Source organism: Periplaneta americana, chromosome 3 (genome assembly GCF_040183065.1).
Source record: "Periplaneta americana isolate PAMFEO1 chromosome 3, P.americana_PAMFEO1_priV1, whole genome shotgun sequence".
NCBI classification, from domain to species: domain Eukaryota; kingdom Metazoa; phylum Arthropoda; class Insecta; order Blattodea; family Blattidae; genus Periplaneta; species Periplaneta americana.
In genome coordinates, this window is record NC_091119.1 from 116,505,365 (window position 1) to 116,522,402 (window position 17,038).

General features: G+C 34.4%; 1 protein-coding gene across 1 annotated transcript in view; it reads right to left on the minus strand.

Moving 5' to 3' along the window:
• LOC138696408 (sarcalumenin-like) overlaps positions 1-17,038 on the minus strand; it is a 178,006-nt gene that overhangs the window by 121,842 nt on the left and 39,126 nt on the right. Inside the window, exon 4 of the mRNA XM_069821346.1 lies at positions 834-927. Within this exon, the coding sequence (XP_069677447.1) occupies positions 834-927 (94 nt within the window). The remainder of the gene's footprint in view (positions 1-833; positions 928-17,038) is intronic.

A 17,038-nucleotide genomic window follows, 5' to 3' on the forward strand; every position in this document is an offset into this window, starting at 1 on the left:
ATTCAGGTATGAATGTATGTCTATTTCATAGTGATTTTTTAGGTATGTAAGAAAATTAGTGATGTACAGTGATTCTGCAATATTAAATGACCTCTTTACGCAAATAAAAAAATATGACTTTTTCACAAAACTGGTAAAATATATAGTAAGGGAAGAGGTTAATATACTCATATAATAAGGAAGTACTGTATGAATAAATTTATTGCTTCCTTTATTATGTAGTTTCATGTGAGACTTATTATCATTTGAGTTCGATATTACTCTCACCAAAATAAGCCCTTCAACATAATCAACTCCTACAATTTTGTAACATGGAAAAACCGATCCTGAAATGTACTTTCCCTGGCAACTTTTGAAGGAATCAACAATTTTAAATGTGCTTGGTGGTGTAAGAAAACATCCGCCCTTAATATCACTATTACTGCTACTCCCACCAGCATCACAAATCACGTTTCCTTCTTCCTTTTATATCTCGCATCCTATATATTATCAGAGGTTTCTTGTATCTTCTTAATTTATTTTCTTGCATAAACAATGTAGCCAAGAAAAATAAGACATTAAAAAGCTGGACACTGAAACTGAATCTAAAATATAATTAGATAAATTATATTATTAAAATATCTTCCCAAATATTAAGTGAAATATCCTGCAATGCGCCCTATGCATGAAACTAGTACAGAATAATATGGCGGTATATATCAACCCCTAATACACATGTTTTCAGTACATCAACTGCTTACCGCCATTCACACTTCTTGAGCATCATTATCATTGCAGCAGAAGTGGGTGTTGAATGAGAAGCAGTTAGATAAGAGAAGACTATAGACCCATACCATGAGGGATTCCCTCTTCTTGCCACTAGTGACGATGACAAAGCCCTGTGTCTCGATCGCAACTCCTGTCTTCTGCACATGCTCCTCAATGTACCTGTAATGTATGAATTACATACAATTTAGACTCTCAACACAATCCCCAACAAGAAAATCTCTGCATTATCTTTCAATTTTTTACATACATAAAATAAATTAGTTGTAGGAAGGAAAAGGTTCAAATATAATTCAGTTAGCTAATGATTTAAAAAATAAATAAAATAAGACACCTATGTCGAATATAAACCCAAGAATAATAAAAAGAAACAGCTCACACTACCAGACAAAAATAAAACATGCATTATGTTGTAAAAACAACTTTTTCGTGAATTATTTTATGAAAATAAAATAAGAAACGGAAAGGAAGCACTAAACAAGCAAACGAAGTGCAATTATTGCAAGATCTCTTCATGTGCCTCAATTTACGTGTTCCTAAGTTAAACTCTTTACTCAACTATATATTCCTTAAAATCCACTTGGTTTCGTCTAAATAGTTTTAATTTAACTGTCAATACGAATTTTCAGATATTTCAATGCATTATTTTTTAATTATTACCATGCACAAATTTCAGACCATTTGGAAAAGTAATCCCATGATATAATGTACCACTTCAAAATTATACAGGGTGGAAGTGAAATAACCTTGCAGATTGAAAGGGACGGTAGGGTACATTGAAATGAATAGAAAACTTATATTACGTTTTGTGATTAAATGCAAGGTTAATTAGAAAATTAAGTTCGAAGTTTCAGCAGTCTGACAACATCGCCACGAACACTCACTTTTCGTAATACAGATGTAAGAGGTCAACAAACTCGGTAATTCGAAGTGTCTCACTAGGTGAGCTGGCGCTGTGTTGCCACGAACTCGCAGCGTGCAACTGCTTGAATTTAGAGGTTTTTAAAATTAAATTTACATGAAAACCTTCCACAATATTGAACTATGTCAGAGGGATAAATTATTCTTTATTAGTTTTCCTATCAATATGGACAAAAATCACGATCCTACTCGCAATAGTTACCGAATAAGAGGTTGTTAAACATTTCAGAAAAAAAAAAAACTATTAACTTTTCACCAATGTGATATCACAGTTTTTTGTTACATACAACATGAGCTATTCGCTCTAAAAATCTGCAAGACTATTTCACTTTCACCCTGTGTAATCATATAAATAATATTGTTTTACTCTTAAATATTTAAATCACTTATATATTAATATTAGGCTGTTTCATAAAATTCGATCGCATCATTAAATTTCAGCACTTTCATAAAGTATACAGACCTTAAAATTCAATTACTTCACTATCAAATACAAAATCTAAAGAATTTTAGTAGATACCTGTACTTAGGCCTACATTGGCATATTCTGCTAACATATTTCAGACAATTGGTACAGTTTCACATGTGTACTGCTTACAATGTTCTAACAAGATCTATGTACCTAGTCATTTTTATTCTTAAATAATGAATTTGATAGAATTCGGTTGTGTAATGGTTATCATTTTACTATGATGTCTCCTAGACGCCAATTCTCCTTCCATTAAGAAGGTTCGGGTTTCGATCCCAGGGGCTAACTATTCTGACTTGGGTTTTTAGTGCTTTCCCAAGTCCCTCCAGGCGAATGCTAGAACAGTACAAATTTCAAAAGCCACAACCCGACTCCATCATTACTTCTCATATATCATTCTATCATCTCCCTATGATAGGTCTGTCACCTGTCCAACGGAGTTTTGCACTCAGCAAAACTGTGTCCAGTAGATAGTACGATATAGCAAGTGTAATGGTATTATAGTTCATTTAGAAACATTGTTTTAACAAAATTGCTCCTCTTGGAACACATGATGATAGTTTCTTACTATGATGTCTTCTAGACGCCAATTCTCCGTCAGAAATAACATGGGTTAATACATAGATATGTGTCAGAGAAAGAACAATTGTTTGTATACATTTGAAGCCTGATTAGTGTAACATGTAGCTAGTCGGCGATTTATGCAATGGAGGAGGAAAGAAAATGGTCACTCTACCCCATTATCTCCTGGCCTAGTTGCCTCATAAATGGTGCCTTGTGGGTATCACTTGAGGTTCGGACCTGTCTTCGTACAGTTGACTAAACAATACATGGACAACAAATATTCACGCTAAGTGGTTTATGCCTGGAATTTTACATTTAACACGAGTATCTTATTCAAAATAAATTACAATCTCCTAAATGTATGCAGCAAATTTAACACGTACATACGTATACTCCATTGTATTTTATAATCCTCAGGGAAGTGGAAATATTCGTTGGGCAAAGAGATAAAGACGAAAGGAACAACATTTGCAGTGATATTAAATTTGAAATTATAATTTATTGTTTTTGCGGTCGTATTTCGCTGAATTTCTGTAATTATAGTCTATCCAAAATAAGAAGAGAACCTACTTGATGTAAAAACTGACAGAAGTACTCAGGATGAAAGAGTTCTTTAATTTTCATTTTCTCTTGGGTAGGTATATAAGAATTATTGTTTTTCACAATTTATGACCTATCCTTAGTCTTTCTTAAAATAATACACGACGTACGAAAAGTTTGTTATGGTAACGCATAACTAATATGGTGGTGAATAATACTGCGTTTGTCCAATGAATTGGCAATTGTAAAAAATTAAAAATAGCTTAGATATTTTGTTTGATATCTGTCGCCATTTTTATGTGGATGTAGTTTTCTATAACGCGAACAAAGGCATATAAATAATGTCAAGAATAGGCTACATGTGAAATTACAACAAGCTGCAACACAAAAGGCTAGATTAGGCAGTGGTGTCATTCAGCTGGTTCGCCCGAACCACTTATTAAATTTGTCGCAGTTTGCAGAACCAGTTGTTAAATTTTTAAGTTTAAAAAATAGTTTTACGAAAGGAGCATTAGGTAAATTAACACGAAAATCTACAACTTTTAATAACTATTGCAAAATAATCTAGACCTATACTAATAATAAATCTGTAGCCGAAATGTTTCTGGTAATTTTCGATTTTCCAAAAATAATTGGTGTTAACATGTATAATTAACCATCCTGAAAAAATCGCTTTTTTTTTATTTTTGTTTGTGTGTCTGTCTGTATGGATGTTTGTTACCTTTTCACGCGATAATGGCTGAACCGATTTATATGAAAATTGAAATATAAATTAAATTCGTTGTAACTTAAATTTTAGGCTATATGTCATTCAAAATACTCTATTTAAAAGGGAGGTTATAAGGGGGCCTGAATTAAATAAATCGAAATATCTCGCGTATTGATTTTTATGAAAAATATTACATAACAAAAGTTTCTTTAAAAGTGATTTCCGATAAGTTTTATTCCAGGCAAAAATTTTATAGGACTGATATTTAAGGATATACAAGAGTTTTGAAATAACAATACAATACATTTTCACCTCCGCCTCAGATAATAGCGTCGTTGTTCCGTAACTCCTATGTGCAAAATATAAAATTTTTCAGTAGGAAGAAAAACACATATTTTATTCATTCTATGGTAGTGGTACATAGGAGATCATGAATTCTTACATTTTCAAAAGAAAGCAATATAATTACATATAGGAGATTGTATTATTTGCTGTATAACTATTTAAGTTACTAATAGAGCAAAAATCTGAAAATCGATATGTCACATAGCAGTTATTGCAAGAACGATGTCGATGGCTATAATGAAATAAAAACAAACAACTCCGTCTATTTAAGGCGGCCTCGACGTTTATCAATATTAATATACAGAGAATATTTGTGTGTTTGTATGAAGTAATCTCAGAAGTTAATTTGGATAATTCCTTCATTATTTGAAATTTGTAGTTTCTCTAGATGGATGTAATACCACGTAATACTACATATGAGGACTGAGGTAAGATGAAAATAGACCTTTACGCACAGAAAACTTGATATTCTGTCGAAATATTGTATAACTTGATCACTGCAACTTTATTTGGTCCACATAAAATACTCTAATTTTATACACTTAAATTTCTTTTTGTTCACAGAACATAATAGTTAAGAGTTTTGTCGTAAAGATGAGTATGCATTTTACCATAAGCTCACTGGAGCTGAGTTACTTTAAAAGGTGTCACGAAATGGCGTTCCTGCGCTCATAATTTACCCATATTCGTTTCCTGTGTTTCTTAAAATAATATTTATGTAGAGTACCTCATTTTTTTATCTGCATAAACAATGATATACAACCGAGCGAGTTGGCTCAGACGGTAGCGCTTGAGACACGCATTCGGGAGGTCCCGGATACAAACCCCGTGACCGACCAATCTGACTGGGGTTTTTAACGATTTCCCTTAGTCATAAAGGCAGGCAAACGCCGGATTGGAAAGATACATGCCACGATTCATCACCGCCTCAATTATCAATACCAAAAACATTACTCAAAGTCTACAATCAGTTACATGAACACAAGCCATCTACAATAGAAACAGAAACTCAAAAGAGTAAACACGGCCTACTCATAAACTCAGACATTCTAAACACGCGACATGACCACAGATGTTAAGGCGTGAATAAAATAAACTTAACAAAAAAAAGATGCACAGTAAGGTTAACATAAAAATTATCTTCGTACACCAGGGCTGGGCACATTACGTGATTCTGAGAAATAAGCGCTGTGTGCTTTAAAGAGCGCGTCTTGCGAACGCTGTGACGTAAGCATACTGTACGTCATTCAGTGTCGGTGCAGTGGTGACTCTGCAGTATGAAACGAACTTTGAAGACGAGCTTCCGATCATACACTAAACCGTCCCACTACTCCCAATGCTTTTAATGTATCATGGGAGGAGGAGTTCTTTTTGGTAGAGAGCAGTGGATTAGCAAGTATTTAATTTGGCATAAAACACTCCAACTAATTAAGAAGTTCAATATCCAACGACATTATTCTTTACAACATGCTACTGAATGTGACAAATATGATGGTAATGAACGCCATAAATTAATACAACTTAAAGAAAATGTTTCTCAGGTACATTATATTAGAGTATCTATTTGATATTTACATTGTATTATAAGTTATTATACATTTAGTAATATACAATTTTAAATTATACAAGTATTATGATATACCATAGTATAGTATATTACAGTTCATGATATATCATATTATATATCATGAACTGAAATATACTATACTATGATATATCGTAATACTTGTATAATTTAAAATTATATATTACTAAATGTACTATAATAACTTATAATGCAATGTAAATATCGAATAGATACTCTAATATAATGTACCTGAGAAACATGTTTAAGTTGTATTAATTTATGATCATATCATATATCATATAATATATTATATCATATAGCATATCATCTCACATCATATCATACCATATATTATATTATATTATATTATATTATATTATATTATATTATATATTATGTATTAATAGGATGACAATAATGCACTTAGTGAATCGGCTATGAGAATTAGCTACAAAATTTGCCACGAAATTGCAAAGGAATTGAAAACATTTAACGAAGGTGAATTCATCAAGCGATATTTAATTATACTGGCAGATGAACTCTGTCCACAGCAAGTAGGGAAGTGGAAGCCATACACCTGTCTCCTAGAACCGTGGTGAGGAGATTGCAGTATGTGCGTATGGGTTATGTAAATAAGCCTAATGATTTGTGTGTGTGTGCACAGAGCGAAGTTTATTTCATTAAATTAATAATAGTGTTATAAATTCTGTAATGCACAATGGATTGATGTAATATCCTTATAAACTATTATGTACTGACAGACTGAATGAATAGAACAACCGTGGCTCTTGTTATATTAATGCAGGAAAGATAGCTGTAATGCGAGTCCGCCACTGCGTGAGCGTTCTGCTCTGGCTTGGAACTGAAGTGCCTTGCGGAGCGAGAGCAGCTCTGGCCGGCTAGACTGAGCCGCTCTCATGGCCCGGCCCTGTCGTACACAATCAACTCTATTAATGTGGAGTGATTTATTAAAGGATGCATTCAAGACTAATTTGGAAAAATGTTAAACGAATTATCCTTGCACCAAAAACGGATGTTCTCTGAACCAAATGATCATATTTTAATTATTTGCATGTAATAACAATTAAGAAACATGTTAAAGGAATTATCATTGCACCAAATGAGTGGTATCTGGACCAAAATGATAGCATTTTAATTATTTTTAAATACAATTTAAATTACGTAACATATTAAACGATTTATCCTTCTATCAAACACGAATGTTCCCTGGACCAGCTGTCCTATTTTAATTATGTAATTACTTTATATTTATTTCTAACAAGTGCAGCGGAGCGCACGGGTACGGCTAGTTAAAAAATAAATGATAATACACCTCGAAGATATTATGTTTATTATTACATTGTTCTTTCCTGTCCAAGTGTGCAATCACGACAGAAATGTGATATGCTTGCAATCTTGAAACCCATCTGATATTATTTAGATAGTCGTCTATCTCTTCCCTTCTAATACTAATACGGCATACAGTACACAATAATGATATATAGTATTCAAAAACATAATTTAAAAAATGACAGACTTTCAACTACCAGTTTAAAATACAGTAATATTAATAAGATATTTCGTTTACCTGTTTTTAATACTTCTACTTCGATCAAGTTTTTTGAGTATTAATGATGCTGAAGCTGATCAGAAAGAGAAAAAGGAATTGACTGGGTCACTGGCTGAGTAGGACGTGCCTACTGAGGGATACACTGGAAGGAATGGTGAACGGGAGAAAAGTTCGGGGTAGAAGAAGATATTAAATAATTGACATTAAGATATATGGATCATATGCGGAGACTAAGATGAAGGCAGAAAATAGGAAAGACTGGAGAATGTTGTGTTTGCAGTGAAAGATCTGTCCTTGGACAGAACACTGTGAATGAATTGTGGTAGTAGCGGTATGTCTAAGAAAAGTAAAATAGATTGCAGAGAGGTTGTTGTTTCGGGAAGGGAAAAGTTAAATAAACTTGTAACAATGGAGGGTATATAAGTTCATATGCAGATGTATCTTCGGATGTTTCAAACAATTTGTCGGTGTGGTCAGATATTCAAAGCTAATTTGTATTACGAGCAGGGTGTGAATTAAGATTTCTGATGGGGGAGGGGGCAGAATCCTAGATAGAAAATGCCGTACATAAAATTATTATTATCCTCATTCGATACGACTCAACGCTTGGTAGCACTGAGTTGCTTGTCTTGCATCTTGATCATAATAATAATTATATATCTATGAGCAGGCTTAAGATAAGTAATTTCTAAGTTACTGATTGTTGTCAATATTATTTTCTTTGCTTACTTTGTACTTTATAAAGTATACTCGTATTAAAACAACAAAATTATATTTTGTGAGGGAGAGCTAGAAGTTATCCCTGGCAGGGATGTTAATATGAATTTATGAGAAGGGGATAACTTTCCAACGGGGGGGGGGGAGAAATTCACTCCATCCTCCCCGTTAATTCGCACCCTGATGAGTACGAGTACCGGTACTCCCCTTCGTGACGCGAGTCAGCATTTGTGAGCTTCAAAAATACTCTGCACATAATTTTGCAATAGCATGTTGCATTGTAATATTTTCCTTTGTAGTCTCTTGTTATCATATTTAATATGTTTTATATTAAAATCATGGAATTTGCTGCATTTATTGGACAGATCTGATAGAACCGATTGTTAAAAAATTGGAATGACACCACTAGGAAGGAATAGGGTTAGTCGAAAACGTGCTAGGAGTAATAATAATTTTTACGTTGGACTACAGCACCTTTCTAATGTATATGCATTTTAGGAAGGAAAAACAAAATTGTTTTCCATCACTATGGAACATCAAGTTTATTTCAAGCCAGAGTATTTACAGGAACTCCAAGTTCGTTCACTATAGTCCAATAAAGGATATGTGACAATCTTTACGTAACAGCATTTCGCTGCAATGTTTTATCGCCTCTTTAAAGTCACCAATATATTTTCATAAATCAAGTACTCACGTTACTACGTTTGGTTTGCAAATATCAGCAGAATTGAATATTTACAACTGTGCGAATGCAACAACTTGATAACAGTACATGCGGCATCAGATGATCGTTTCCGTTTTGTTTAGACAGCACGTTGTATCTTGTCTCCACACACTACAATGATTCTCAATCTTATGTTGCAGAATTCTTTTTACAGATATTAAATATCTCACGGTAACCTTACTTGAGCTTTTTTTTTCTTTTTTTCTACGATTTTAAACTCTGAACCTACAGTAGGCTACATTTCAACTGCAATAAATCAGGACAACCTTTCACAGAAAACTTTCCAATCACTAAAATTAAGAGTGGCCCAGCCACTTAGTTACGAAAATTAATAATAATTTCATCAGTAGAGGTTTTGGACAATTGAACTGAAATTGAAGAATTTCCTGGAAGAAAGGCACATAGGCCTATGTTTCCTTCTCGAGAGGATCGCAGTAAAAGCTGCATTCTTTGTTGTATCAAAGTTTGGGTTTGATTGGTTGAATGACTGTAGCTAGATTATACTTACAACACACTCTTTACTGAAACACCTGTAGTAGGACAGCCCTACCTAGTATTTGTTAAAGAGTTTCTACTATACGAGAAAACGACGAATAGAAAAAAGTAAGAGATTGATAATAAATTAATAAGATAAACAGAAATGGACATCAAAAAGACATAAGACATGCGGAGAACTGCATGTTTCCTCTAGGTGGACGTTTTATTCCTTGAAAAAAAATTAGTTTTGTTGAAAATTTTTGCAATGAAAAGCATTTCTGCAAAATAAGTATGTCGTGAGAAAGAGAAATTTTTTAAACTTTCTACAACACTGACGATAAATCTGTGCAAGATTGTGAACTAACGAAGTGCATGTATGCATATGTATGAAGTTACACGCAAAAATAAGGTTATGGAGAATTTTGAACTGCATATCTGGAAATATTTCTTATTACATGACGATATACGTATTTAGGTATATAAAAAGATGATTTTGCAGATGTATGAAGTTTCAGCAGAAGGAATGCGCGTTGTTCAAAATAAAGTCATAAATCATTATTCATTTGCCAAGAAAATAATTTTACAAGATAACAGGCCACACGAACTACAAGCAAGTGTACAAAAACTACTAGAGGAACATGTAAAACCTTTCCACAAACCTAACGTCATTCCACTGGATCGGGTAAAATTTGTTTTGAGAATCCTCAATTGAACGTTAAGATCATTAACTCTATTTTGTTAGCTACTATGAGGACAAGGCCAGAAAGGACCTGAAAATAAAGTATTCCATTTATTTTATATATTTTACTAAAAAGTGTCTTTACAGCTTTCAGATACCGAAAATAGGTGTTTATGATTCTTGCACATTTTGTATCAAAATTAGCTCAACATCTGGATTCTTGCAAAGACAATTATCAACAACATAAGAAGAGAGTAAAAAATGTACTGCGACTTGAAGTTCATCAGGGAAATGAAGATCCAAGTAAGAACTTGAAAACTGCTATCCACTCGCAGGATACGCCTACAATGTGTTAAATACAAGAAACGTTCCCAGTGCAAATTCCATGAAAACGTAAGTACTTAGTACGGTGACAAAGGTATGTGGTTTGCAGCACGCTTCTTCCATCTTTATGCCTAGTTCAAACGATGTTACTCATGTGGCAGAAGGCTGAATGGTCACCTGAACACCAGAACTATATTCCGGTAGTTATTGTGAAAAGAGTAGTCCTTGCTCTCTTCTCGCACACTTTCTGTCCGCAGCCTAATTCTAAAAACTAGCTAACTCAATTATTACGAAACGGTGTCAGGTTATAAACAAATCATACATGCGGTTTATTGGTTTCATATTCTGAAAGTCATCTGTTCAATTACAAAAGAAAGTTTACCGCAACTAGAATTGTGTGGTTTTCCTATAGTAGCTCCAGTCAGAACAATCCAAAGCAGCCGATAGAGTGTTGTTAAACAAAACAAGGACCAATGGTTCCGCAGATCATAGCAACGCACTTCACACACTTCACACAACTTTCTTTATCTGTGCGATACACGAAGGCAGTGGCAGCGAACATGTGAGCGCCATGTGTGGTAGCAAAAACTGCGGCGGCCGTATGTGGCACCAAGGTTGCACAGGGTGCGGTCGTGGCGTATTTCACCAGACTATGTTCACTGTAACACCTCGACATCGAAAGAAAAGCTAGAAATCGTCTTGAAAAACAAAGAGAAGAGATGACAGGAGAAAACAAGAAAAGAGAAAACGGACAAGAGAGAAGAAAAGCACTGAGATGAAGATATCACACAGCCGAGGAATTTTAATAAATATATATGTAGTTAGGCTATCTGACTACAATGTTATCCTCTAATTGAAGTTCTGGCTGAAGTGTACATCTATTACCAGGCAGTACATCTCAACTGACGATATTTTCAGAGAAAGAATAATTGTTTGTATGCGTCTGAAGCATGATTGTGTAGTATGTTACTAGTCAGTGGAGGGGAAAAGGAACTGGCCACTCCATTATCTCCTGGCTTAGTTGCCTCACGAGTGATGCCTTATTGGTGTCACTTATGAGGTCCAAACCTATCTTCGGACAGTTGACTAAACAAAAAACTACAATTTTACTATGCACAAAATACTGAAAATTTTCAACTACCTTGCATTTCGGATACCAGAACTGCAGTCCCAGAACACAAATTTCTTTGTATGCCGTTATTAGAAAGCCCATTAAGAGCAAGTACTGGGTAACTTTCCGCGCTGGACCCTGGACTCATTTCGCTGGCATCACCTTCCTCTCATTCAGACGCTAGATAACCATAGCAGTTGATAAAGCGTAAAATAACCAATTAAAAATAACATTTCGTGGCAGGAAAAAAAAACAGACGATTAATTTATTTATTCAATTTATTTAACTAGCTCTAGCTAGTGAGTACAAATTAAAATTATAAAACAAAAATGTTTCTAGCCACTACAGTAAGGGCCAGGCTCGTGTACGGTGTGACCTTAGCCAATAATATAACAATATTATAGATTTGACAAAATCATTCTCCAAATAAGTGTACACTTGGTCAAAATGAAAGTGGCCGGCGTCTGAGAGACTAAGTTCGAATCGGGTATTTCCGTGAGCGCTCGGGACAGTCATGCTTTGTTCAAAAGATTGCGTATATTCTTCTAGTAGTTATAATCACTAAAATCTTCCGAGAAAATAATTCATATACGAGATTTAAAACAGACAGATCGTTCAGAGTCTTTAAACAATGAATTTTGTAACACAAACACTATAATAACAGGTTCTCAAGTGAAATATGACCATTGCTCGTTACAATACCATTCTGACTGCAGTAGTTTGTAGCGTGATAGCGAAGAATTCGTGAGGATGCAATTTCAAATCTTCGTGGAGTTACTAAACTTTTTTTTCTTTCTTGCCTTTTAAATGCATCAGTGAAAATATAACAGGTTTTCGTCATTTTTTTATCCTTAAAATACTTTTCGCTTTATTATTTTTTTTCGTGTTAATAGAAACTTCTGACGCTAAATGGAAGTAACACTAAAGACGACAATTAGGGGCTTTCATATTAAAATGCTGTGTTAATTATTTTATTAATCCCTGCTGCTTTGTCCTCTCTTGCCTAAGTAACATTCAATAATTAATTTGCAAGTTGTGCTACAGGGAATATGATTCTTATACTACAATCTAAATCCGTAATCCTCAGGGCCTAAACATAGTAATTGTAAACAAGAAGAACCATAATTCTGATGACAAAATATATTCTGATTTCCTGGAATTATAACCACAAATTTTCACCAATTTTGTAATTATCTGGCAACATGAATTAACATAAGCAAAATTATTAGACTATATTACGCTAAAAGGAGTTGTAGAAAAATAAAAGGACAAAACAAAAAATTCACTATGGAGATTCGAACACGAACTGTCTGCATAAAGTTAAGTAGCTTAACCACTGCTCCACGCCAAGCATGCTGTGGAGATATTAAAATGCTGTGTTATTTTATTAATCCCTGCTGCTTTACACTCTATTGCCTAAGGAACATTCAGTAAATATGTTGACGGTTAAATATAATTGGCAATAATTGATTTGCAAGTTGTGCTACAGGGAATATGATTTTTATATTAATCTAAATCCGTGATCATCAGACCCTAAACGTAGTAATTATAAACAAGAAGAAAAACCATAATTTTGATGACAAAATATATCCTGATTTCCTAGAATTATAACCACAAATTTTCACTAATTCTGTAATTATCTGTAAGTAACATGAATTAACATAAGCAAAATTATTTGATTATATTACACTAAAAAGAACTGTAAAATATAAAAGTACTAAACAATAAATTCTCTACGGAGATTCGAAGCATGCTGTGGAGGTAGCCCAAATCAGCGCCTTGTATTATGGAGTTCAGTAAAGCGGCGCATGGAGGTTTACGGTAGTGAACTGCACGCTCACCCGAAGGGACTTAAAAAGTTTTCGCTACTCAAGAGACCGGCCACTTTCATTTTGACCAAGTGTAAAATAATGAAACGCTGTCCTTTGAGGGAACTTAAGTGGGAGATCATAATGAACATCTGTCTGGTTGCTCACACTCCTAAACTTCGCTTTTTGTGTGATTCACGTTTACCCAGATTTCATTCAAATAATAGGTCGACAAGAAGACTTAACTCCAATCTTTTAAGGAAACGAAATCTTTTACAAATCACGAGAGAGGTTTCCATCAAATACTTTCGTCCATTATTGATTAATACATAGCGAAATTTCATCTTTACTTGCAGTGGCGGCTCGTGAACTTGTGGATTGGGAGAGCTGCAGTAGATTTTGGTACATACAAATTTCACTTCTTGATACCGTTACTAATAAGTACAGGATAAAAATAAATGCAATACATATCGAAAAAACCAAAACTTTCTGACTTAGTTGGAAAACGTCAGTGGCATCATTTGCTAATCACTAAAAAAAACTAATACCATCGATTTCAGTCTGAATTTCTGATCGGCAGACACTCAACTTGCAATCTACCAGTTCATTCTGAATTGTTTTAGAATTACCTTTAAACAGTGGCATGTTCCAAATGATTTTTGAGAGGCTCGTTTAGATTAATCACGGACTGTAGAAACCCACGAAATACACCAGAGTTCTTCGAATCGTTTTTTCATCATGTCCCCTAAGGGGAAGTTCATATTGGCCACAAAATTTGATACAACCAATATTTTGAAAAATAATTTCACGATTTTTTCTCACTTCTTGATTATGTTTGAGAATGTTTGTTCTGTTCGTTTCACTTAATTGCGCAGCAATATTAGTTTTGCCTAACATAGCCAGAGAAACAACATTTTTCTGGTGAGATTGCGAAGATTCGTGCTTTTTAATTTTTAGGGGCAAATGTCCTAAATCTGTCACACCACTCCTAGTCTATGCAGTATCACCACCGAAGAGGAGGCAACCACAAATGCTCAGCGTAAATTTCATTGTTATAGTTCCTTACATATAGGCCTATGCACTATTTCGGCTGGATGAAGCTTGAGTAAGATTTAAGTCGGGTAACGAACGACCCTTTAACTTCACTTCATTACATCAATTTTCTCCGCAAGGGAAAGTTGAGAAAAATAAAATTAATATTCTGTAATTCACATACACTCATGCTTGCACATTTGCACTGGTTAAATTACGGTACTAAAACGTCACACCAAAGCAACACTCAGATATACTGATGGTCAACAATTTTCTAAAACTGGAAAAGAAGTCTCTTTCGTATTTTACGTGCTATATCAAAAGGATTATACCCGTGCAATCATTTTTAGTTAAGGCAAATATTAGGTTCTGCTGGAGAGGAGACTGAATATATAAGTAATAATAAGGCAAAAGATAATATTAATTTCGTTATATTAACTCGATAAGATTCTCTATGTGAAGAGAAAATAAAAATTCTGCCATTTGGTTTCAAGGGGACAGAGAATCCATTTGACGCAGCATTACAATAGCTGTGTGAGAGGGGAGGAAAGATCTTCCCTTGTCGACTGGCTCTGCAAGCCACTGCAGCGAAATATGGGTTTTAAACAGCGGCAGTTTCCCTCTGCTTCCCTTCACCTCTCTACCCCCTGACCTAGCAAGACACATTCTCTATGATCTGTCCCACCCTGCAGATCCCAGGACGACTTTGAATGCAGTGTCAATTCCAGTACAGTCGACGCGCAAAAATATTATGCATAAGATAATAGTACATATTAGCGGCCAGATGAAATATAAAGCAATTTACCAATAAAAGCTGTAACAATTCTTCTACAAATTAAAATAAATATTATTTTTATTTTCCTGTCAAAGTAGGGAGTGCTGCAGCTCCGCAGCTCTTATGGACGAACCGCCCCTGTTTACTTGTCACAAAGCCCATCTACTTCCGTGGAATAAATCAGCGCCTCTCTCTTGTTTCCTAAGCTAGAGAGGAAATGTGTTTTACAAAGAAACTGTTCGTCTTATGGCGGAAGCAGTAACAGTAAACGGATCGACGACAGTTTTCTTAATAATAATAATAATAATAATAATAATAATAATAATAATAATAATAATAAATTTTATTTAACCTGGCAAAGTCAGATCATAGGACCTTCTCTAACACAAGTTCGTTTTCTGTTGAAGAGTGAATGGATACATGAACGTCCTCACACAGGAGAGACAATTAGCATCATACGAGAACACGTTAAGGGAACGAACTTGTATCTGCCATTTCAATTCACACAATGACCTGAATGACGATCGAGGGAGGCGAACTCAACAACAAAAACAACGGTACACCGACATAACAACAATACACTAACAGCAATTTTATTACTAATGTTACGAATATTAATAATAATAAATAATTACAATATAATAATATAATATGATACGGTAATAAGAAACCAGAAAGGTATAGGGATATAAAGACTTGATTAAAAAATTTACAAAGACAATATAATTACTGTATTACAGTATTAAAACACACATTGAAAATCATGTTTAAACCATTACATGTTTCAGAACGTGTGGTCCTAACTTCAGTGGTCATCTGTAATGACTTCCCGGACATACTGTACATTCAGAACCATTTCTCTACAATTTGATTTTTTTCTAACACACAAGTGAAATCAAAGATATTAAATAAAAGCATATACCACATATGCACTTCCAGATTCATAATGCTTAGAATTTAAACTCAAAATTTAAATACTTGACAACGTGAACACGCTGAACACCACTATAGATAACCATCAACTGACAGAAGTAGCACGGCGGCTGTAAAGACGGTAACTTACGGAAAATCCTAAGCCTTAATGAGGGTTATGAATTGTGGTTCAATAGGAGTGAACCAGGTATGATGAGGAAAACTTCAATTTTCTAACCACCTGTGCTCACATAAATTAAAATATAAATAATTTGAGGATTCACTGCGGGTAAAGCAAGGAGATGCACTATCGCCTTTACTTTTTAACTTCGCTCTAGAATATGCCATTAGGAAAGTTCAGGATAACAAAGAGGGTTTGGAATTGAACGGGTTACATCAGCTTCTTGTCTATGCAGATGACGTGAATATGTTAGGAGAAAATCCAGAAATGAGTAGGGAAAACACGGAAATTTTAGTTGAAGCAAGTAAAGCGATAGGTTTGGAAGTAAACCCCGAAAAGACGAAGTATATGATTATGTCTCATGACCAGAATATTGTACGAAATGGAAATATAACAATTGGAGATTTATCCTTCGAAGAGATGGAAAAATTCAAATATCTTGGAGCAACAGTAACAAATATAAATGACATTCGGGAGGAAATTAAACGCAGAATAAATATGGGAAAAGCATGTTATTGTTCAGTTGAGAAGCTTTTGTCATCTAGCCTGCTGTCAAAAAATCTGAAAGTCAGAATTTATAAAATAGTTATATTACCGGTTGTTCTTTACGGTTGTGAAACTTGAACTGTCACTTTGAGAGAGGAACAGAGGTTAAGGGTGTTTGAGAATAAGGTTCTTAGGAAAATATTTGGTGCTAAAAGGGATGAAGTTACAGGAGAATGGAGAAAGTTACACGACGCAGAACTGCATGCATTGTATTCTACACCTGACATCATTAGGAACATTAAATCCAAACGTTTGAGATGGGCAGGGCATGTAGCACGTATGGGCGAATTCAGAAATGCATA